At 40.1% G+C, this 23329-nt stretch overlaps 1 protein-coding gene across 1 annotated transcript in view; it reads left to right on the top strand.

The window, feature by feature from the left end:
• LOC118826664 (calsyntenin-2) overlaps nucleotides 1–23329 on the top strand; it is a 166289-nt gene that overhangs the window by 70462 nt on the left and 72498 nt on the right. The window contains exons 4-5 of the mRNA XM_036597697.1: nucleotides 3211–3419; nucleotides 7202–7351. Coding sequence (XP_036453590.1) covers nucleotides 3211–3419; nucleotides 7202–7351 — 359 coding nt within the window. The remainder of the gene's footprint in view (nucleotides 1–3210; nucleotides 3420–7201; nucleotides 7352–23329) is intronic.

Raw genomic sequence — 23329 nt, forward strand, 5'->3', positions numbered from 1 at the left:
ACCAGGATTGGCAGGAAAAGGCACAATTCTTTATTGAAGATTAAGGCTTTTCAGCATCAAGCATTAATCTTGAGTTAGCACAACCGACGGACCCTCAAAAATCTACGCTTTTTATACTCTTTTTTTGGGCAAGGAGGGGGAACACCTGGCTCCTCACTGCCCTTCCCATACATTTCAAACTTTTTGATTTGCACACTAATATCTCCAAAAGTTACGGCTATTTTTGCCATCCTTATTTCCAAACCAGGGAATAATATATATATATTTTTTAAGACATTGAAGGCCAAGGCCGTTCTCAGGTTCAAGCCTTTAAACTTTACTTGGTTCATCTATTATATTATAGTTTATTTGTTTTTTTTTTATTTATTTCAGCTACAAATGCACTTCTCCCCTTTTCCCAGTGATAATCTTAATGTTTTCATGATATAAACAGACTTGTAGACAGCTGTATGTATGTATGTGTGTCCCATCAAGTCACAGCCAACACTTCCAACAAGGCCACTCACAGCAGGCCTCCTCGTACTCATACCTCAAGGCCACTCACAGACACAGACACACAGCCACAACCTTTAAAAAATCATTTAACTTCTATATTGTCAAAAAACGTCCACAATATAGTGACTAAGGTTTGGTTTGGGTTTTGGCTTGAGTTTAAGGTTAGGGTTACAATGCATGAAGTTAGGTTAAATGTAACAGACTTGGTTGAATGTTGGGTAAAGATAAGGTGAGCATCTTCAAAGCATCTATACTGGACCATCCACATAAAGTGTTACCACAATCCTATCTACTAGTAAACAGGGCAGCTTTTCTGTCTTACTGCACTCTGCAGTCTTGAGGGAGATGCTAGAGATTTTCTTGCAGAGCATGTTTGTAATTAAAACAGCTCTGTTACAGAGTGCAGGTGTATCTCCTTCACTCCAAGGCCACACTGAAAGCAGCCTGATCAGCCTGCAGCTGTCAGTTTTAATGGCCAGGCTGAGCTCACTGAACAGGGAATATGGAGTCAAAGCAACTTCAAATATAACTGCAACTAAAGATGATTTGATGATGTTCCCTAAGTAACACTGGTATCACTCCAGTGACAGCGTTTGTACCCTAAAAGGTACAGTTTTTTTATTCGGAGAGTGTAGGGAAAGCCTGCGTTCCTGAAGAAAGTCACTATTCTTAAGATCCAGTTTTTGTGAACGGAATTTCGAGTTCAATTCTAACATGCAAATTCGCATCCTTGGCCAGTAGCGCTGCTGCTTTGGCTGAGTTGACCTCTGAAAGGGTGAGTTTTGTATTATTTTCACAGCATCTAAGCATAAACCTTTAAACATTTTTCCTCACTGGCTATAAATAAACAAAAAAAACTGACACTGTGTGATGTAGCCAGCTGAAAATTAGCCAAGTTGGCTAAACTAGCACATTCACAGAAATGTTTATTAATGTGCATTGTCTGGGTAAATTTAAGCTGAATAAAGTAAAATAAAGCTGGGAAACTGCCTTTAAATGGGATAATTATCCATACTTTTACCTTTTTATGGTTTTTTTGTGGACAAGACTGCTGCACAGACCGGTTACCCCATTGCCACCATCCACACCAGTCATCTACTCTGTTTTGTATGGAGTATGCTCTCGCAAGTATATAATTATCAGCTATAATTATGTTCACTTTAGGCTTGTGCTGCAACGCTAGTTTACTATATGATTAAAGGAGAGCTAGTTGGCCAGTATGAATCCAAGTGTGAGCTGAATGTAATTGTGTTATAACTGAAGTTTAGGGGGAGGAACATGCCTTTAACCCCTCCTTCTTCCAATCTAACGCCCTATAAATTCACATCCTCAGCTTCTGTCCCTGTGACAGAACGTTCGCAATCCCCAGAACCACCCCATCTCCTCCCTGTTCTCACCTCTACAGCTATGAGGGGAGTCTGGCCTTCTAGCAACAGGCAGAAGCTGCACAGAACTCCAGCCCAAGTTCTCAGAGTTCTCCCCCCTCCCTCAGTCAGTCTTCCCTCATACTACCACCACCATGTTGGAGGCATGATCTGAACTCACAAATTACACCCTCATACTTCCACAATGGGAACTTTAAGTGTAAACTGCTCAAGTAGCTGGACTATGGACGTTAGCAATTTAGCCTAATCTTGCTGCAGGTTATTTGGAAGAGTTTTTGTGTTTGTCAAAGACAAAGGAAGGTGAGATTATCAACATTATCACTCAATATGAACTGAAAATCATAATGCATTTTTCTTCAGTACTGTGACGTGAGTGAATCATGATATCAGGGAAGGTCTCTGAGTTAGCTGAGCATTTTCTCGCCATGATAGATGGGGGAGGTGAAACACTGTGTTATTGGTTAAAGGGGTCCTCTTGTGCTTTTCCGATTTTTCCTGTTCCTCCCCCTTACCTCCAGCTTTTTGTGCATGCAAACAGTCTGTAAAGTCATATAGCCGTCATATATGCCAGAGGGAGTAACTCTCTCCCACTGAAACCTTTTCTCAGCTGCCTGAAATGCCTCGTTGGAATTCCAGCCCTTTTCCTTTGTTAGAAGATGATGCAATCTCATAACACAATCCTTATTGCCCACAAGTGTGGCATGGATGGATGGATGGATGGATGGATGGATAGATAGACAGATGTGTTTGGAACACTGAAGCTTTTAAATCTATTGTTGTAGGCCCCCAAAATAAAATTATGAACACTGAAAATGAGCATAAAAGGTCCCTTTTAATATTATTTTCCCCACCTGCTGGTGCATGGTGACATCATCAAAACTCAGAAGATGTTTTGGAGGCTATGTGTCTTCCTTCTGTGTTAGCAGATAGCAGGAAAAGTTTCAGCCCACCCTAATTATCCACCCCAAAGTGTTTGTGGTTTTTCAAAGGCTTCTCCCACCTTCAAGATACATCATTAGAAGAGCGTTTAAACCAGAAAATCTCACTCTCTGATATACTGTGGCACTGCTGTAAGATGCAAATAAGCATGTTTACAACAAATATAGCCATTGTGAAATTTTTCATTGTCCCTTAACCCCTTAAATGGTCAGAGCCCACCGGCAGTCACACTTCTATAACCTAAGAATAGCTCTTTGCTTAAAAAAAATCCTGTAGTTACTAAATAATAAGGCTTAGTATGTAAATCTGGGATATTAAGGGGTTAAACATTCCCTCTCTCTCCCTCTCTCTCCTCTCTCTCTCTCTCTCTCTCTCTCTCTCTCTCTCTCAGGGCGGTGGTGCATGTGCAGGTTGGTGATGTGAATGAGTTTTCTCCAGTCTTCAGCAGTTTGGAGTACTCTGGCTCTGTCCTGGAGGGCCGGGTGTACGACAGCATTCTGCAGGTTCAGGCCACAGATGAGGACTGTTCTCCTCAGTACAGTCAAATCTGCAACTACCAGATCACCTCGGAGGACACGCCGTTCGCCATAGACCGCAACGGTAAAACATGGGTTTTGCATGTCTTAGTGCACCTCATAGCAGTTCACGACCAGCTGTGGCATGCAGCCACACACACATTACCATGGTGACAGAATCACTGGCGAACATGGATTATCAGTGGGGATTATAAATTCAAGGTGGAAAAAAGTCAGGAGGATGTGCCCATGCCATGGGAAACTGAATTTCCGTTGCTGATTTGAAATAAAGGAATTTGAAGCAATATGAAATATTGTTAAAGTTTTAAAACATATCATTTACTCTCCAGTTCATACAGTCCACATATGGAAACTAAGCTGGAAAAGCAGCCTGTTTTGAATTTATTGTTTCTGTGATGTCATGAGAACCAATTGATTTACATATATGTACCTATTCAGCCTATAGCAGTTTAACCCTGCCAATTCATGTGATGCACAATACAGGGCAACCAATCAAAACAGAGCATGTCAGTCATCTATCTATAGTCATATGAACACCTCTGGTCAAATTACGTGTGTTGTTGATTTTCTAAGTGAAAATACATTAACACATCTTCTACAAAGTACACACTAAAATATGGTATTTTCTGCTATTTTTATTGCATGATTTCTATTTATTTGCTGAGTGAAACATACTGGAAAATATATTAAATATACAATGTGCCACCACTGTTATTTTTTTTTCCCAATATGTTAAATTCAGCAAATAAACAGTAATTGTGCATTAAAATGTGCAGAAGTGTGTTCTCTGTAGAGGATGTGTAAACATTTCTTCACTTAGAAAAGGCTTGAGTGCCCAAACGTTTGCATACGATTGCAAATAACGACCAACAGGGCTGTACCCTCAGTTTTACTAAAAAAAAAAAATAGTGCCACAAAATTAAATTTGTTGCAGTACATGAAACATGACAGCTTGCGTAGAATTGACAAATGTGTTTTTCTTAAATGGGCCAAAATTTAATTCACTTTATTCTACAGTCACTCAGTGGCCAGCGGATTGGAAGAGGTCCGTTTATATCCCAACACCAAAGAAAGGAGACAAGAACAAATGTGCAAACTATTGCACAATTTCCCTAATATCACACACAGTCTTTCTAATGAGGAATCTCTACACTAATCAACAAACCACGGTCAGGACAGAAAATGGACGAACAGATTGATTCCATATTGGCAAGGGAGTTAGACATGGCTGCCCACTATCACCACACCTGTTCAACCTGTGTGGAGAACATATAATGAGAGAAGCAGGACTGGAGGAAGGCGATTGAGGATTCAGGATTGGTGGAAGAAACATAAACAACCTTCGATATGCAGATGAGAAAACACTCATAGTGGAAAATCTGGAAGACCTGAAGGCCTTCATAAGGACAGTTAAAGAACAGAGTGAAAAGATGGGACTTCAGCTCAATATGAAGACTGTTTACGAGGTCAACACAGATCAAACACGCACAGTTAAAAAGAAAGGGTTTAAGTTTACTTGATAGTTTGGGAGCGTTACAAAGAGGGAAGTCATAACAGGTTAGGGTCAATACTAGAGAGTCGGATAACCAAAACAAGAGGGACATCTAGAGATAAACCAAAAACCAGTCCTATATGAAAAACTAAGAGAGCAAAAGTACCAAGCAATCCATCCCAAAAAGGCAAGACAAAAACACAAAAAACAGGTCATACACAGAAAAGGCTTCTCAGACAAAGAACGCTCAGTATGCAATGGAAGGCGTTGGCAAACTAAAGCCTGGGCTATTATACTGTCTAATTAATGAAATGAAATGACAAACAGGTGTGACAACTAGAATTCCGGTGAGGAAGAGCACTGGAACGAATGTTCATTGGTAGATGGCGATGGGGAGAGATTCATGTGATCTCCCACTGACTCATGGGAGTTGGAGTCCTCTAGACAGTCCATGGAGGGAAAAGGGAACAGGCAGAGGAGGCGTCCTTGGCAGAAGATGACTAAGGTTATGACGACAGGAAAGACTGCTAACTTTACCACTGATGGAGAAGATGTGGAGACGGTGGACAGCTTTAACCTACACTCTCAGAAAGGTAGTAAACTGTCGCTGGGGCAGTGCCCCTCTTGTCACTGGGGTGGTACCCTCAAGGGTTCATCTCAGTACCTTTAGTCAGGGAACATAACTGTACCATAATCCACTGAAATGATATGTTCTAAGCTGTACTGACTCCACACACCCCGTCTCGTCTCCAGGCCTTTTATTTTACTGTTCTGTTTTAAAACATTCGGTTATGAAAAGGTACAAATCTGAACTTTTCACCTGGAAAAACTTATTTAAGGTTCACAGTTGGACCTTAAAACCACTGTTGTACCTTTGAGGGAACATTTACATTGTTTGGACCTTGACAAACGAAAAATGTTCACCTTTATTTCTAACAGTGCACTCGGACCAATTATTAACAACAGATGATCCAGCAATGAAGAAATATGACACAGATTGGCGCTCGGCAGAACAAAGATGAAGGAGCTTGAAAAGATCTTCAAATGCAACGATTTGAGATCAGAATTGTCCAGACTGTGGTTCTCTGGTTCTTTATGGATATAAAGCAGGACAACAAATAAGTGAGACAGGACAAATATAGATGCCTTTGAACTTTGGTGTTGGTGAAGACTTTTGAAAGTTCCTTTAACAGGAAAAAAAAAAACAAAAAACAAAAAAAGACCAGATAACCAAACTAGAGCTCTTTTTTTCGAATATCTGCTGAGAAGAACAAATGCACTGGAGAAGACCATTACGCTTTAAGAGCTGAAGGTGAAAGAGGATGAGGAGGACCAGCAACAAGATGGATGGATACAGTCAGAAGAATCATGAACAAACCATTCAGAAGCCTGAAGATCCAAACAGAAGACAGAATGTATGGGAGAAACACTGTCCAAGTGATTGCCAGGACTCAGAAACGACTTGATTGCATTTAATCATAATATTAATGTCAGGAGAGAGAGAGTAATCATGTTTCAGACAAAACCAAACATGGTGCTAATAGTTTTCGTTTCCAGAGTTTCTAAAGGTAGCACCAGTCACCAGCATGCAAAGCTATTGCGCTACTCACTACACTGTTTAATTGCTAAGTACAGTGCAAAAATTAATATCTTAACAAGTGAAACCTTTTTAAATGTAGTCAATAAATCTAATATTTCTAAATTAGTTTACTTGTTTTGAGAAATAATTTTGATAATTTTGCTAATTTCAAGAAGTAATGCTTAAAACAAGTAACATGATCTGACAATGAAAGAAGACAGTTTTATAAGATAAAGCTGCTTAAAAACAAGTAAAAAAAGTCTAGAAATAAGTTAAATAATCTTACAATATTCTTACAACAGTCTCATAATGAGAAATATTAGGTACTATTAGCTCTGTTTAGTTATAACTATATTTGCGAGCTCCACAGAGTCTCTATAAATACTTGTTTTTAACCACAATGAAAACTTGGTGTAAGGACTTGTTTTGTCCATTATTGCTGATATTATGTTCAAAATAACCACATTTTGGAATGTGATGCTTTTCTAAAGAGATTCTGTTCATATGAAATACAGTTATTATACACACTAACAAGAGGCCACTTTTACAGTCTCAGGGAAAAGAGGCAGGAGCTCAAGCCCCCCCTCTGGGGTTTATCAGTGCATGTGCCTGCACACAAGTCCTGGGGGTGTTATGGTGTTGTTTATTCTGTTTTGCCTTTAAGTGAACATTCAAGGACAAGGTCAGACGTTGCCTCAAGACTCAATTAATCTGTGTGCGTGTGTGTGTGTGCGTGTGTGTGTGTGTGTGTGTGTGTGAATGTGTTTGTGTGTAGGTAACATCAGGAACACAGAGAGTCTGAGTTTTGACGCTCGGTCGCACTATGAGATCAGTGTGACAGCGTTTGATTGCGGTCAGAAGAAGGCGAAGCGCAGCGCCACCGTCCACATCCACGTCAAACCCATCTGTAAACCCGGCTGGCGGGGTAAGAGCAGAGACTTTAACACTGGAACTGTCTCTCTCTCTCTCTCTCTTTCTCTCTTTCTCTCTCTCTCTCTCTCTCTCTCTCTCTGACTCTCTACCCCCCGCTCTCTGTGTCAGTAATAAGTTGTGATTAATCTGATGCAGTCTGTCTCTCACTGTCTGAAAACCAGATTTAGCTCTTTGGATTACACACACATACAGTGGGAGCACCTTCTGTCACTCCTCATTCCTCTCTCTCTCTCTCTCTCTCTTTTTCTCTCTCTCTGTCTATCCTGAGGTCAAGATCCAATGCGGTTTTATATATATATATATATAATGCGCTGGTCTGAGTGGATCAGACACAGCAGTGCTGCTGTTGTCAGAATAAAACCTCCATTTAAAATCTCCATTTTTGCTGTTTCTCAGTTTTTGACATAATTTAAAAAAAATGCCTGTTGTCTTTTATGATGAATGGACCAAAAAAGTGACCCAAAATGACTTGGAAAAAACTCTGGTTCCATTGAATAACATTAAAAGTAAAGTACTTTTTTTCTTCTCCTGTAAGTTTACCATTTTGGAGATACAAGGTTTTGTTCAGACAATATATATATATATATATATATATATATATATATATATATATATATATATATATATAAATGAAGAAAAAATTAAAGGCAAAAATAAAAAAAAATAAATAAAAATGTTTGAGTTATATTTTTTTATGAAAACATAAGGTAAATAAAAAAAATCTGTTTTTAATTGTTTTTGAAGTGTGTAGTGAATTCTGAAAGGTCAGAGAAAGTGAAAGAGAAGTTCCACAGTATAGAACTGCCATAACAGCAGGTAATAACAGACATAATCTCAAATAAAGTTTTTTTTTTAATGCTAACTGTGCTGCCCTTTTACAAAAAAACTCCGGAAATCACACCCCCTAAATTTATAAGCTCTTCAGATAAAAAAAAAACAGCTGTAGATGTGTCCATAGCATGACACACCCCTCCCCACACCTATAGGACCCATCCAGAGGGCTAATTTTGATCTTTGAGCTCTCTCTCTCTCTCTCTCTCTCTCTCTCCCTTTCTCCCTTTCTCAATTCAGTGTACTAAGCTGTATTGGTAGATTTATTCACAGCAGTGTTTCCCAACTCTGGTTCTAGAGGCCTCATTGCTCCCAACTCACCTGACCCAACTAATCCAATCCATCAGCTCATGAACAGCCTCTTACTGAGACAAAGTGAGCATGTTAAAGCAGGGAAAGCATTACAATATACAGGACAATGGTACTCCAGGACCAGGGTGGGTAACACTGAGGTGTAGTACTGCATATGAAGTATCAAGAACATTAACGATAAGAACCCTGGATCAAAAAGTCTCAGTTTTAATTACAAAAAGCCTTCATTTGAAATTATTAAAGAACATATGCTAGCACTTAAAGGTTTGGAATCACTTACCATATTAATAATTACTGTTATTTTATTCATTAATGTATTTTAATTTATACAGTTTAGACCAGTGGTGTCAAACTCAGTGAGTAAAACCGCAATATTAGAAAAACTCAACAAATCTGTGGGCCAGAGAAAAAAAATGTTTTATTTCATTTTTAATTAATGTTGTGCTATAACCTGAACTGACCAGTGTTTATTAAAAATATGCAAAAACTTCAACAGTAAAATACAGGTACTTGCAGTTGACCTTGAAAAATTACATGAATATTTGAAATATTCAAAATTTAAATGTCTGCTGGAGCTCAGTCTTTCAAACCTACCTATCTGCTTGAACTGGACACCAGACATCCTTTCTTTGCTGCAAGTTTGTTAGGACTTGTTTCTGAGCTGCTGAGCTGACGTTAAGTGTTAATATTGGGTGAAATGCAGCTGAAATCAAGCTAGTGTGTTTGGTGATATGACTGAGTGGAGTTGTGTAGAATTGTCTAGTACTGAGGTGTAACTGCTGTCCCATAGACTGTTGTTGGGGTAGGAGAGTCGGAGCGCATAATGTTGCAGTGCATGCTGGGGATTGTAGAGCAGCGCGTTGTGAAACAGGCTAATATTAAATGAAAATTAATGTAATCTAGAAAAAGTACTATAATCTAGATACCAGAAAGTATTTTTTGTTATTTTTTTTTATGTTTTTGTTATGTTTTATTAAAACATAGATAATATACTGTAATGATCTATCTATAGTAATTTCTTGGGAAGTTATCTACCAGAAATTTGATCATCACTTATAAATGCTAATAAGAAAGTATGTGTCGGCAACCAAAAATGATAAGAAGAGCCATTTTGTCCTTGCGACAAAAATCAAACCACCTTGGGAGCCACAACATGTTATGTTTGTTTTACCATCTTGGCTGTAAATATGTCTCAGTATGTGCTAATGTACTAGTATAGCCTAAAAATATAATATAAAAGAAAATCCAGACTTACTTTGCTCTGCTTTAAGCTTTAGCTCAGCTTTAGCCACTTTTCTCACATCTCTGGCAGGAAACTTTTCTGCAAAAGTAGAGAAGTGTCTTGTAAAACGTCTCTCAATGTTTGATTTTTTTTTCATGAAGCTAAAGTCGCTTCTCATTCACCAGCTTCTTGTTTGAATTTTCCCGTTCCACCTTAAATGGTGCCTGAGGTGCCAGAATGTAACTTCTGCACCATTTAAGGTGGAACGGGACAATTCGAACAAGAAGCTGACTTCAGCCTCATGACTTTTTAGTGTTTGTCTGTTTCTCGTTGCAGATTAAATAAGTCCAGTCATCTCCAAATTATCGATGTTCATCTTAAATCTTTCTCTTTGCCTGTTCGTTAGCTACTAGCTAGACGAGATTATTGTCTACCACTTGACCAGAAGTCTGCATGCCAACCTTCAACGTTAAAGGGTGAATTAGCAGTTCTACATTAACCCCAGTGTTTAAGACCATTTACTGTTAAAACTGTGTTGAACGATGAGCAGAGCTTTATTTTACTGCAAAGGAGGATTATTTTATTATTATCTAAACTTCTAATTCTGCTGTGGAAAAAAAGAACAGCATGTTGCCGACTCCTGGCCTAGCTCTACCTCTGTCTCTGTCTCTCTCTGTCATATTTCTGTTTTTTGTTTAGTTTTGTGTTCTCTTTTCTGATTGTTTTGCGTCTAGTAGTGAAACAGATCCCAGCACCAAATGAACCTGTTGGGGTTTGTTTGTGTTTTTTTCTTCTTTGAGTTTCTCCAGAGCTCTGAGCTGTTTGTCTGAACAGATGAGGTTTTTCAGCTTGTACACATGACGAATCTCCTGCATGTTGTTCAAACAAATCACTGAAGCTTTCTCGATTCATCTCTCTTGCCCTTTTGGCATTGTTACTGTAGATCAGGTAACAGACAGACGCAAACACAAACAGCGCACACCTTTATTATTACACAAAAGATCTCATCCAGTGCTTCGGTAAATGCCATTTGCGTGAGTAAATGTCAGTGTTTCAAAAGCGTAGCAGGAGAAAATAGAAAATCACTTCCTATTATTCTCACTGTTGTCAGAGAGTGAGTTTCGTCACTCAAGTGGCCAAGAACCGTCTACTTTAACAGGATAGGACCATTTACTAGCATTAAGCAATGCTTCCTATAAAAAATACATGTGCATACAAAAATCCAACGTCCAATCAGAGTTCAGCTGATAAAATTCTGATGGCCACCTTCAAATTTCAAACCTCTTGTGAACGGTCCATCTGAGGCTGAGCCTACATGCTCCTTATCCAGTATTACCACTTGCAGGGGTGTTACTCATTATTCAGTTCAAATGTATTTGTAGGGTTCTGCCTACAACAGACTTTGTCCCAAAACAGCATTGCAGACATGCAAGTCCGGCCCCTAATGACAAAAAACACCCCCTAAGGTCATGAGGAAGAACCAGTGAGAGGAACAAAGACTCAAATGGAAAAACTCTACTAAAATCATGAGGAAGAACCTTTAAGACGAACCAAGGCCCAATCCCATTTCACCCCTACCACTTACCCCTCCAATTTGCGCATTCATGTCTGGGGGTAGGGTGTCCCGATTTTAGTTGAGATAGACGGTGACACTTGAAAACAAGGGGTAGGGGTAAATATAAGAAATGGGAAACCATGTCTCAAAAACTTTATCATTAAAAAACTTTATTATTAAACTTTTTTAGTAGCTCTTGGTAGAGCAGTTTTGACAGCCCTCAATCAACTGTAGCCCTAACCCTTCAGAGACGCTGGGCGCAGTGGGCAGTCACCCATTTAATGAGGGCTGAAGCTGCTGTTCCACTTCACCTTTGCACACCTAAACCTAAACACCCGGGAACGTCAATTTGCACAGTACCATACTAAATAGTATGTTCAAAACAGTAACGGCACCAATGATGGCGTACTAATTTGGCATATTATTTTGTACATTCTATGTAGTTTGAGGTGCAGTTGATGGTTTTCATAAGCTGCTGTGTTTGTTATGATCAGTCCCACTACGTCATCACTTATTTGAAAATCTGTTTTCTTCATATTTCTGGCATTTCTCTTCCAACTTTCCATCATCCAAACGTAATTTTTTGGAATATTTATGCATTTTTGTTAAATTTTCTGACTTTTCCATTTTGTCTTTTCAAATGCATTTTTAAAAACATGCACAAAGGGGTAGATGGAAAACCCTCTAGAAGACAGATGTAGGAGATAAACGAACGTGTAGCACTGCCTGTGCTACCCCGGGCTTAGGAAGGATGCTGGGGGCAGGAGAAAGTGCAGAAGCCATTTCACTTTATTTTCACCCCAAACCAACAAAACACTATCAAAACCAAAGATGGCCACTTTTCAGTGGCTTCAAAGCTAGACTTAGTCCTTTTCTCCAAAACCAAGTGTTTCAGCTCCTCAGTCTGTCTCTGTTGCTGCTGCTTGTCCCTCTCCTTTCTCTCTGCCCCCTTTTCTGCTCCTTTGAAAGGCACTCAGACTTTCAACGCCAGATCACCATCAGCTGGCTTTCATTAAGGGTAGCTCCTGAGCCAAGAGGGAAGAGAGCTTGTTCCTTCGTCCCCCTGTCACCACCTCCACTCCCCAGCTCGGCCACCTGGACAGAACGTGATGTGTAGTCTAGCAGCCTCGCTGGTGGACTCGAACACCGTCCACCACTCCCTTTCTCCCCGCAGTCCTCAGGGGGTTTCATCCTTGCTCGGCATGTGAGCCCTGCCTTCCTGATGGCTCTTGAAGCTGTCATCGGGGCCTGGGGGACAAGCGCATGGCAAATTCCCCCTTCACCCAACTCAAGCTGGGGACCCACCCTGAACGAACACCTCCCACCCCAGAATGAAAGAACAAGTGCAGAGCGGGAGAACTAAGCGGTGGTCTGGTAAGGGGCTCATTTACTGGCAAGGCAGGAGACTTGGAGGCTACCGGCCGGTCATAAGGCACAGAGGCTGGCATGTCAGGGGCGACTGTGTGTGTGCTGGCCGCAGACACAACCCGGGGGCGCACAGCATGGAGTTATTGATAGTGAAGTCTCTCTTGAACACTATCAGAACAAGTACAGTCCGAAACTTTGAATCATATGTTCTGGTTTTGTCCAGCTCAGACCCCTTTTTGCATGTTTGTGATTGATTTATTGTCCTCTCTTCTGGGCACACTTCCAAAAATCTCAGAACTACAAGCTACAATGGGCTGTTATATCCTGCAGGGTGTACCAAAGAAAGGGATTTTTAAAAAATAAAGCACCGCAGTGCTTCACATTAGGCATATTGTGGTCAGGATGTGAACTAAAAGAGCCTTTTCTGGCCTGAATAGCACCATGTAGCACATTTTCAACACAATAGAATAGTTTCTGTGTTATATGTAGTGCATTAGTCCTTTTTGGAAAGGAAAAAAAAGGCGTTTACCAAACGACACTCTGATTCCTGGTTTGAAACAGAACAACTAGACATCCAAAATATCCCATTTGTCTCTATGGCAAAGCTTAAAAGAGGACAGAAGTGTGGATGTTCATGCTGCATTGATAAACGAAATGATGAGAAGGAGTGAAAGGTACTTTTTATAGCTGACATTAAAGTGTTCAGGCAGAGTCAGACAGCAGGAGAGATGAGGGAAAGGAGAAGAAGAATGTGTGTGTATGTGTGTGTAAGAGAGTAAACAGTTTCCTGCTGTGTCTCATAAGCAGGAGTAAATAATTCAGCAAGGATTCATACGGAGACGCTCAACCACCTACACCTACACTGTGTGTGGTTTAACACACTGCAGAAGCTGTGATGTGTGTGTGTGTCTGTGTGTGTGTGTGTGTGTGTGTGTGTGTGTGTGTGTGCAGCTCTCTGTCTATCATACACTTCCTGACAGCACAAAAATGCAGTAACATGCTCATTCGTCTCATGTGACGTCTTTTTTGGACCGGCACTTTCCACCGATCAGGCATGGAACGTTTTTGACGTTTTTCCACTGGGCAGTAAACGCAGCACAGTATGGTTACAAATCCAAACCCAGAACTGGTCAAGTACTGTCTGTTTCCTTTGCTGGGCTTTCGGTTCAGGCTATAAATGTCAAAAACAAGGAGAACACATGCCTACAATAAAGATCCCTTCTGCTAGCACACCTATGGGATTCTAGTAGTATACGCTATATGGTCAAAAGTATGTGGACACTTGACTACCACTCCTGTATGAGCTTAGACATCACCTTCCAAAACCATGGACACTTACACCGATCAGGCATGGTATGAGTGGATCAGACACAGCAGTGCTGCTGCAGTTTTTAAACACCTCAGTGTCGCTGCTGGACTGAGAATAGTCCACCAACCAGAAATATCCAGCCAACAGCGTCCTGTGGGCAGCGTCCTGTGACCACTGATGAAGGACTAGAGGATGACCAACACAAACTGTGCAGCAGCAGATGAGCAATCGTCTCTGACTTTGCATCTGCAAGGTGGACTGACAAGGTAGGAGTGTCTAATAGAGTGGACAGTGAGTGGACACAGTGTTTAAAAACTCCAGCAGCACTGCTGTGTCTGATCCACTCAGACCAGCACAACACACACTCACACACCACCACCACGTCAGTGTTACTGCAGTGCTGAGAATGATCCACCACCCAGATAGTACCTGCTCTGTGAGGGTCCATGGAGGTCCTGACCACTGAAGAACAGGGTAAAAGGGGGCTAACAAAGTATGCAGAGGAACAGATGGACTTCAGTCTGTAACTGTAGAACTACAAAGTGCACCTATATAGTAAGTGGAGCTGATAAAATGGACAATGAGCGTAGAAACAAGGAGGTGGTCATAATGTTATGCCTGATTGGTGTATATGGTGTTGGCCACTCCATCATGGCTGTAAAACCCTTCCCTCTTCTGGGAAGCTTTCCACAAGATCTGTGGAAAATTTGTGCCCATTCAGTCAAAACATTTGTGAGGTCAGTCACTGATGTGACTTGGCTTGATCTTCCTATTCACCTCACAGGTGTTCAGTGGGGTTGAGGTCAGGATCCACTTCAGGCCACTGGAGTTCCTCCACATCAAACTTGTCAAACCATGTCTTTATGGAGCTCACTTTGTGCACAGGGTCTCAGTCATGCTGGGACAGGAAAGTATCTTCTCCAAACTGCTGCCACAAAGTAGGAAGTATATGATTGTCAAAAATGTCTTTGTATGCTGTAGCATTAACATCACCCTTCACTGGAACTAAGAGACCTGACAGACAGCCCCAGGCTATTATCCCTCCTCCACCAAACTTTACTGCCGGCACTGTGCATGCAGAGGTGAAACAAGTCACTAAAGTAACAAGTAAGTCCTAAGTCAAGACAATTAAGTCTCAAATTAAGTCTCAAGTCCTAATCCTCAAGTTCTAAACAAGTTAGTGTGCATTCTTCAGCTAATTTAAGGCAATTTCAACACTGAATACCAAAAATGATAGTAACAGTAATATAGCCTTTTAATGGCAGCATTTCTGTAGTATAAGGCTACACATTTTTTTTTTTTACCTTTCCAAATTAAACACAAACTCCATGGTTCACAGATCACCATGACAGACATAATGGTATACAAAAAGATTCTATTAAACGTAATTAAACAAAAAACTTGAAAAAAAAAACTAGCTCAGCAAACTGAAAACAACTGCTAGTTTGAATTAAATTTAGACGACAACAGAAAGCAAAATGACCAAGCTGAGCTGAGCAAAGTTTACAGAAAAGACGGCGAAATGATTGTGAATGTACAAAGTTGAAGTTGACATTTTTGTTCACCCCCAGCTTCATATTAGAATTATTTTTTTCCCACATTAAATGCTGGAAAGGAAAATTACATTCCAGCCCCTGCTGCACCATTTAAGGTGGAGCGGCAAATTTGAATATGAAGCTGGCAAATAAAAAGCCAACTTGAGCCTCATGGTGAATGAATTGATTTACCTGCAGAAGCTGTTTAAATCAGTCAAATAAAGAGAGCTGTGTTTCTTTTGTTTTATTACCATGAGGAAAATGGTCAGTTCTCCTGGTAGGTTTCTCCAGAGTATGAGCACTGAGTGAGTGGCTTACTGATACTTTGCTTGTTTTCAGCTCATGGAGGCGAACTCTAATGCTTCACTCGTCTTCCAACACAAAATAAGCCAAGAATAAATACAGTAACAGACATTTGAGGGCGCTGCTGTACATCAAATTTACAGCAAAAAACAAATTCAAGTCCCATCTGCAGGTAGACTCTCCATGCTTCTTCCACTTTGGCTCTCAAGTCTTTCTGAGTCATGAGCCTCAAGTCCGAGTTAAAGTCAAAGTCACTGGTGTTCAAGTCAAAGTCGGGCCACAAATGTTTCTTAATTTTGTCGTGTCGAGTCTCAAGTCATCAAATTCATGACTCAAGTCGGACTCGAGTCCAAGTCATATGACTTGAGTCCACATTTCTGCTAGTAAGTAGCATTCTTCTGGAAGCTGCCAAACCCAGTTCATCCATCAGGGTGTCTGTAAGTGAAGAGTGGTTCATCACTCTAGAGAACAGTTTCCGCTGCTCCAGAGTCCAGTCGTGGTGTGTTTTACACCACTTTACACCACTCAAGCCGACGCTCGGCACTTCACTTAGTGATCTTGGGCTTGTGCTCAGCTGCTCGGCCATGAAAACCCATTTCCTGAAGCTCCCAATGCAGTTCTTGTGCTGCTCTTGTTTCCAGAGGCAGTTTGTAACTCTGCAGTGAATGATGCAACAGAGGATAATCAATTTTTTATGCATTGTGCGCTTCAACACTCAGCGGCCCCATTCTGTGAGTTTGTGTGGTCTACATTTCCGTGGCTGAGCTGTTGTTTCTCCAAGATGCTTCCATTTCACAATAATAGCAATTACAGTTGACCAGGGCAGATCTGGCCTAATCTAGCATTAACAGTAAACATTAGCAACAATGGAAGAGCTTCGAGCTCTGATTTACCTCTTACTCAGAGTTTGGTTCTATTTGGGAGTCACAGACATTGATTCGTACTAGCTAGTTTTATTTATTTTTATTTTTTATGGCAGTCGTCTGACTTGCATGACGGTTCTGAGCCGATTGCATTTGGTCTATCAGTGGTTTGCACCATTTCTGCTTTACCCATACATACATTCTGGCTCTGTACACTTGGTACCCCAACAGGAAGGGTAACTGAATTCATCACAGTATTCAAATGATTTAGTCCTCAAGTATGGTAGGAGTCAGTTTGCAGTGGAAATGATGATAAAATGTGTGATCACAGATTTGTTGCCGTACTGCCAGGCCCTGCCCAGTGGAAAAAACACCATTAGACTGGAGTGGGTCAAGGTGGGACACACATTTAGCATGAGGTAGGCCTGGCATGTTGAGACTTGCATAATGCCAGATAATCAAAAATGTGCAAATACAATAGTTTGTCACATTTCAGCCAAAGGCTAAATACATCATGGAAGGGTGGCTAGAAGGAGGGGGGTTCACAGCGTATTCATACAGTCAACAAAACAAAGGCTAAGGAAAATACACAATTCAGGAGAGCCACATTTACAGCAGGTCAACAAAGATCTGCCCATTTAAGAATCCTGCCTGCTAATTTAACTTCCTACAACACACAACACGTCCTTGTAATGCAGCCAATGCAGAGTGATGCATGTAAACCCTTCTGTGTTAATCGATGTAGTCTTTTATACTGAGCGCCTGCAGCAGCACTTCTGTTTCCAATTTACCATTATAAAGACATTGTGAAAGGAAGAGGAGACAGTTCACGGGTTGAAATCTGAATCTGAAAGCTTATAATGTTCAACATGGCTGTTTTATTACCAAAAGGCGATAAACAGAGCCAACTTTAAACTCAGACAGTATCCCAATGCCCCACCGCCGCCCCCCACCCCCACCCTCCCCCCAACACCCCCACAACTGACAACAGCAAATACACATTATTGGTCATCTGTTGAACTCGCTCTTTGGTTTCATAGCATTCATTTTCAAATTGACACAGAGACGACTAGAGAGAGAGGGAGAAAGAGAGAGAAGCAGAGTGAGATAGAGAGAGACTGACAAGCAGAGAGAAAAGAGAGAGGGAGGGACAAGCAGAGGGAAAAGAGAGAGGGAGAGAGAGTGACAAGCAGAGAGAAAAGAGAGAGAGAGAGGGACAAGCAGAGAGAAAAGAGAGAGAGAAAGAGAAAGTGATAAGCAGAGAGTGACGAGCAAAGAGAGAAAAGAGAGAGAAAGAGAGTGACAAGCAGAGAGAAACGAGAAAGAAAGAAAGTGACGAGCAGAGAGAAACGAGAAAGAAAGAGAGTGACGAGCAGAGAGAAACGAGAGAGAAAGAAAGTGACGAGCAGAGAGAAACGAGAAAGAAAGTGACAAGCAGAGAGAAATGAGAAAGAAAGTGACGAGCAGAGAGAAACGAGAAAGAAAGAAAGTGACAAGCAGAGAGAAACGAGAAAGAAAGAAAGTGACAAGCAGAGAGAAATGAGAAAGAAAGAAAGTGACGAGCAGAGAGAAACGAGAAAGAAAGAAAGTGACGAGCAGAGAGAAACGAGAAATAAAGAGTGACAAGCAGAGAGAAACGAGCAAGAAAGAAAGTGACGAGCAGAGAGAAACGAGAAAGAAAGAAAGTGACGAGCAGAGAGAAATGAGAAATAAAGAGAGTGACAAGCAGAGAGAAACGAGAAAGAAAGTGACAAGCAGAGAGAAAAGAGAGAGAAAGAGAGTGACAAGAAGAGAGAAATGAGAGAGAGAGAGGAAGAGTGATGAGCAGAGAGAAAAGAGAGAGAGAGTGACAAGCAGAGAGAGAGAGAGACAAGCAGAGAGAAACGAGAGAAAGAGAGTGACAAGCAGAGAGAAACGAGAGAAAGAGAGTGACAAGCAGAGAGAAAAGAGAGAGAGAGAGGAAGAGTGACGAGCAGAGAGAAAAGAGAGAGAATGAGAGTGACAAGCAGAGAGAGAGAGAGAGAGACAAGCAGAGAGAAACGAGTGAGAGAGTGACACGCAGATAAAAGAGAGACAGACTCTGTGTGTGAGTGTGTGTGAAGTGTTCAACAGTTCCTGTGAAACAAACACCATGCGAGTCCACGCTGTTCCTGTTTTCACATATACAGACACTCTCTCTCTCTCTCTCTCTCTCTCTCTCTCTCTCTCTCTCTCTCTCTCTCTTCTTCCTCTCCTCTCCCTCTCTCTCTATCGTTCTCTCTCTCTTTCACTCTCTCCCTCTTCCTCTACCCTTTTTGGCTCTCTGTTTTGAGCCAAAACAACAGTCATGAGAAATCAGTGAAATAACAGGGACGTTGTTACACAAACTCTGCTCAACATTTAACCTCTGCATATGTGTGTGTGTGTGTGTGTGTGTGTGTGTGTGTGTGTGTGATAATGAGTCAGAATGACAGTTTTTTGTGTTGTACAACACACTGTTATTTTCTGTGTTTACTGATAACTCACCACCGTCTACAGAAACACTGCCTGAGTAACATCAGACGGAGCAAACAGTCACAGTTATTACTGTCATTTCTCTATAAATGTGATTTGCATTACATAGTTATCTACTTATGTAAATACATAAGAATTATGTTACAGCAAATGTAATTACATATTACATATGTTAATTACAAACAGGAATATGACATTTTTTTCTGCTAATTTTAAAACACATTTTCAGAGTTTATCACCTTGAAAAAAATTACCTAAAATAAAATGTGCCCAAACTTTTGCACAGGCCACATTTTACATTTTATTTTTTCCCAATATGATAAATTCAGCACATAAACAGTAACTGTGCATTAAAACATACTGAAGTGTGTTCTCAATAGACGATGTGTGACTTATTTTCACTTAGAAAATCAACAAAACAGGTCATTTGACCAGGGGTGCACTAACTTTTGTGTACCGCTGTGCTGTTTTATACAAAATAAGTTACACGTTAAAATATGATATATAACACAAACAAAGGTGCTCTGAAAAATATTTCAGGCACTGCTCAAGTCATAATAAGCTGACAGCTAATTAGGAGCTATTTGACTTCATTAGGCAGGTTTATTTATACAGCACCTTTCATACACTGCGGTCATTCAGGGTGCTGTACAATTGAGAACATGCAAAGATAATTCAAATTCATATAAAAAGATATAAGAGAATAGAAATTGAAAACATAATTAAAACATGATTAAAACAACAGATTCCAAAGTGAATAAATTAAACATTAAATAAAAATGTGATTAAAAATTAAATTGGGATAATAAGGTGCCGTTACTGAAGAGAAGTGCAGTACGGCTGAGTTTTAAACTGAGCTAAAAGGCTCTGCGTAATTCCATATGTGTTATTTCCTAGTTTTGATAGCATCAGTGTTACTCTAAAGTGTTAAAAACAGTAAACAGTTAAACAATGAAAGCTATTTATATTTATAGCCGGGTTGGGATGTGGCCGAATACAATTATTGGGAATACATATCCAGAATACAGGTATTAAGTATCTATTTTCAGTCCAAGTTACATTTTGTAAAGGTAGTATTCAGATTACAGTTACTTTTTATAGTTTTAGAAGAAAACTTTTAGAATACTTACTCACTAAATGTAAAAATATATACCACCTTTAAAAGAAACACCATCAATATGTGTTTATTAGCTTAAAATCACTGCTCAGTGTGTAGCAAACATGCTTGTTAGACAAACTCTATAGAGGAGATCAATTAACAGCTTCTTAATGAACACTGACATTCCTCCTGAAGCCTGAGTAGACGGATAAATCAGGGTGATGAACTAGTTATTAATCTCAGCGTTACTGAATTCTTTTGAGGGATGGTTGAATTAACTATCTCCTCAGTAGTGGACATGTTTGCAAGTGATAAGCATCAGTGTTGTACTGGACTCCTGTTCGAGGGATTGTGGTAGCAGTGAACTGAAGCAGGAGAACTTTCTGAACTTCATTTAAATGATAAGCGAATTTTTCACAAAATGCATTAACAGAATAATTGCATGAAAAAAAAAAAAAACTGCCAACCAATAACAGTGAGGAACAGTGTGAATTACATTTCAAAAAGTTTTTCTCATGTGCCTTACCGAGATTTATTGTAAATGTATTCGAAATGTGTTCTGAATGACTTTACTTGTTTGTATTGTAATGGAATATGTTGCATTCAGGATTTAGCCATCACTACTTTTTCAAAGTATTTTGCCCAGCCTTGTATATTAGTATATTAGTATTAGCATATACTGTATATAATTTAGTCTCTGGTTTCCCATTAATGCCTCCTGCAATGCACAGACCTCCTGTTATGATCAGTCTGTGATAGACTTCAGATTTCAGCTTCCAGCCGCACTGATGGTAACGTTAAATCCTTAATCCAAATCAGTTAATAGCCATTCTAAATTCCTCACAGTGCCTGCAATAGCTGAAGGCTCTGTCACAGATGTGAACATGAGTAAGTGCTGTTGACGGCTCTCTCACAGCAGGGGTGCAAACCTGTGTCTGAAAACACTGAGTGACGCTTTAGAAACAAAATCTTTTTCATCTGAAAAATGCAAAATGATGAGTTTCTCTTACTGTCTTAAGAAACCCTCATAACTCCTCATGTTTTCAGATTTTTATGAAACTGTTTCAATACCGGCTGCTTTTTTCATTGTGAATATTTATATCATGATGATGAATTGACCAATAGGAATGGTACAATATGATTCAGAAGAAAGTCTCATTATATACATGCACATTCAAATGAAAAGCAGATGTATATATCATAACTATCAGGACAAAATCTTATATTTCTATTTTCATCAGTTTTTATTTATTGATATAATTAAAAAAAAACACCAGCTGCCCCTTGTGTGAGAATTTCATGATGAATGGATTGGAACGACCTTGCATTGCTTTGAATAGAGTCTCTTAAAAATGAACTTACATTACAAGTTTTTTCCTTTTCCTATATAATTACCATTTTGAGTTTTTGGTCAGACAGTGAATACACTGGACAGAAGTCTAAGGCATCCGATAAAAAGTATATGCAAAGCTATTTAACTGTTTATTTGTTAAAAATACACTTAAATTAGAATAAATAGACCTGAAGTAAAACAGTTACAGTCGATTGTGATTTGATGTGTGTAAATGTGTTAGCATTCAATTGCTGGAGGGGGGCTGGAGGGGGGCTGGAAGGGGGCTGGAGGGGGGCTGGAGGGGGGCTGGAAGGGGGCTGGAGGTGGGGTGGGTTTGCAAAAAGGGGGTGGTGGTATATTTTTTATACCCAAGTAGGTTCACACTGTGAAAAAGGTATACAGTAACGGTGCAATACTCCATTACTTAGTTTATCTAATCAACCCTTCATTAAATTAAATCAGGTGCTGCTGATGTCATTGAATAAATCTATGAAATGGCTGGAGAACAGCAAGAAGTCAAGAACCAAACCTGCTTTCTTCTGACCATGTTCTTATTATTTTTACTGCATTTAGGATTATTTGTATTTATCCTGATATTATATAGTGCTGTATATTTGTTTATTTCGTACATTTGCACTATGTGTCAGTTAAATGTGTGTTCAGGTTGTAGAAGCGCAGCACAGTGAGTCTGACTCCATCCACAGTAACAGGAATGATGTTTTCTCACTGAGCGAGTTAATGAGTCGTTCTGCCGAGTGATTATTCAGTATAAATCATCACGGGTCATGTGTGTTACTCTCTCTGTGTCAGAGTGACAGATGAAAATTCGTCACATCCTTTACTGCAGTGAATCACACTGCCCAGCCGCTGTTTACGAGCTCAGAATGTCCTGAATTTCCACAAAGTCGGTAAAAGAAATTGTGAATATACCAGCTTTTCAATCAACCTCTGTTTTTCTGAGGATAACTTGACAAGATGAGTCTCGCTCACCATGCGTGGCGTATAGAATGAAGGGATTCAAACCTATAATTAGCTCTCAGTAGAGCAGTTTTGACAGCCCTTTATTTTTCAGTTAATCAGATTTGAAGTGACATTACCCCAAAGTTTCTGTTGAACAGTTTGCTGCAGAGGTTGTGTTTATCTCTTTTCACTTCAAAAAGCCAGGGGTGCTCAAACTTTTGCATACAGCTGTTTCTTTTAGCCTGTTAGCATTACCAGTATTACCAGAATAGCTTTCCTCTACCTGCGTAACATCGCTAAATTAAGAAATGCACTGTCGCTACAGGATGCAGAAACGTTAGTTCACGCCTTCATCACGTCCAGGTTAGATTACTGTAACGCTCTGCTTTCTGGTTGTTCCAGCCAAAACCTTAACAAGCTTCAGTTAGTCCAGAACGCTGCAGCCAGAGTTCTCAGCAAAACCAGGAAATTCGACCACATTAGCCCAGTTTTGTGTACCTTACATTAGTTGCCAGTTAAATTCCACATTGAGTACAAAATTCTTCTGCTGACATATAAAGCTTTGAATGGCCTTGATCCTCAGTACCTCAGTGACCTTGTTTCCTATTATCAACCGACACGCCCACTTAGATCACAAGGTGCTGCTCATTATTAGTACCCAGAATAAATAAAGTTACGTCAGGGGGAGGAGCCTTTTCATACAAAGCCCCCCAGCTTTGGAATAACCTACCAGTCAGTGTTCGGGACTCAGACACAGCCTCCATCTTTAAGTCTAGGCTAAAAACTT

Source organism: Colossoma macropomum, unplaced genomic scaffold (assembly GCF_904425465.1).
Source record: "Colossoma macropomum unplaced genomic scaffold, Colossoma_macropomum, whole genome shotgun sequence".
NCBI lineage: Eukaryota > Metazoa > Chordata > Actinopteri > Characiformes > Serrasalmidae > Colossoma > Colossoma macropomum.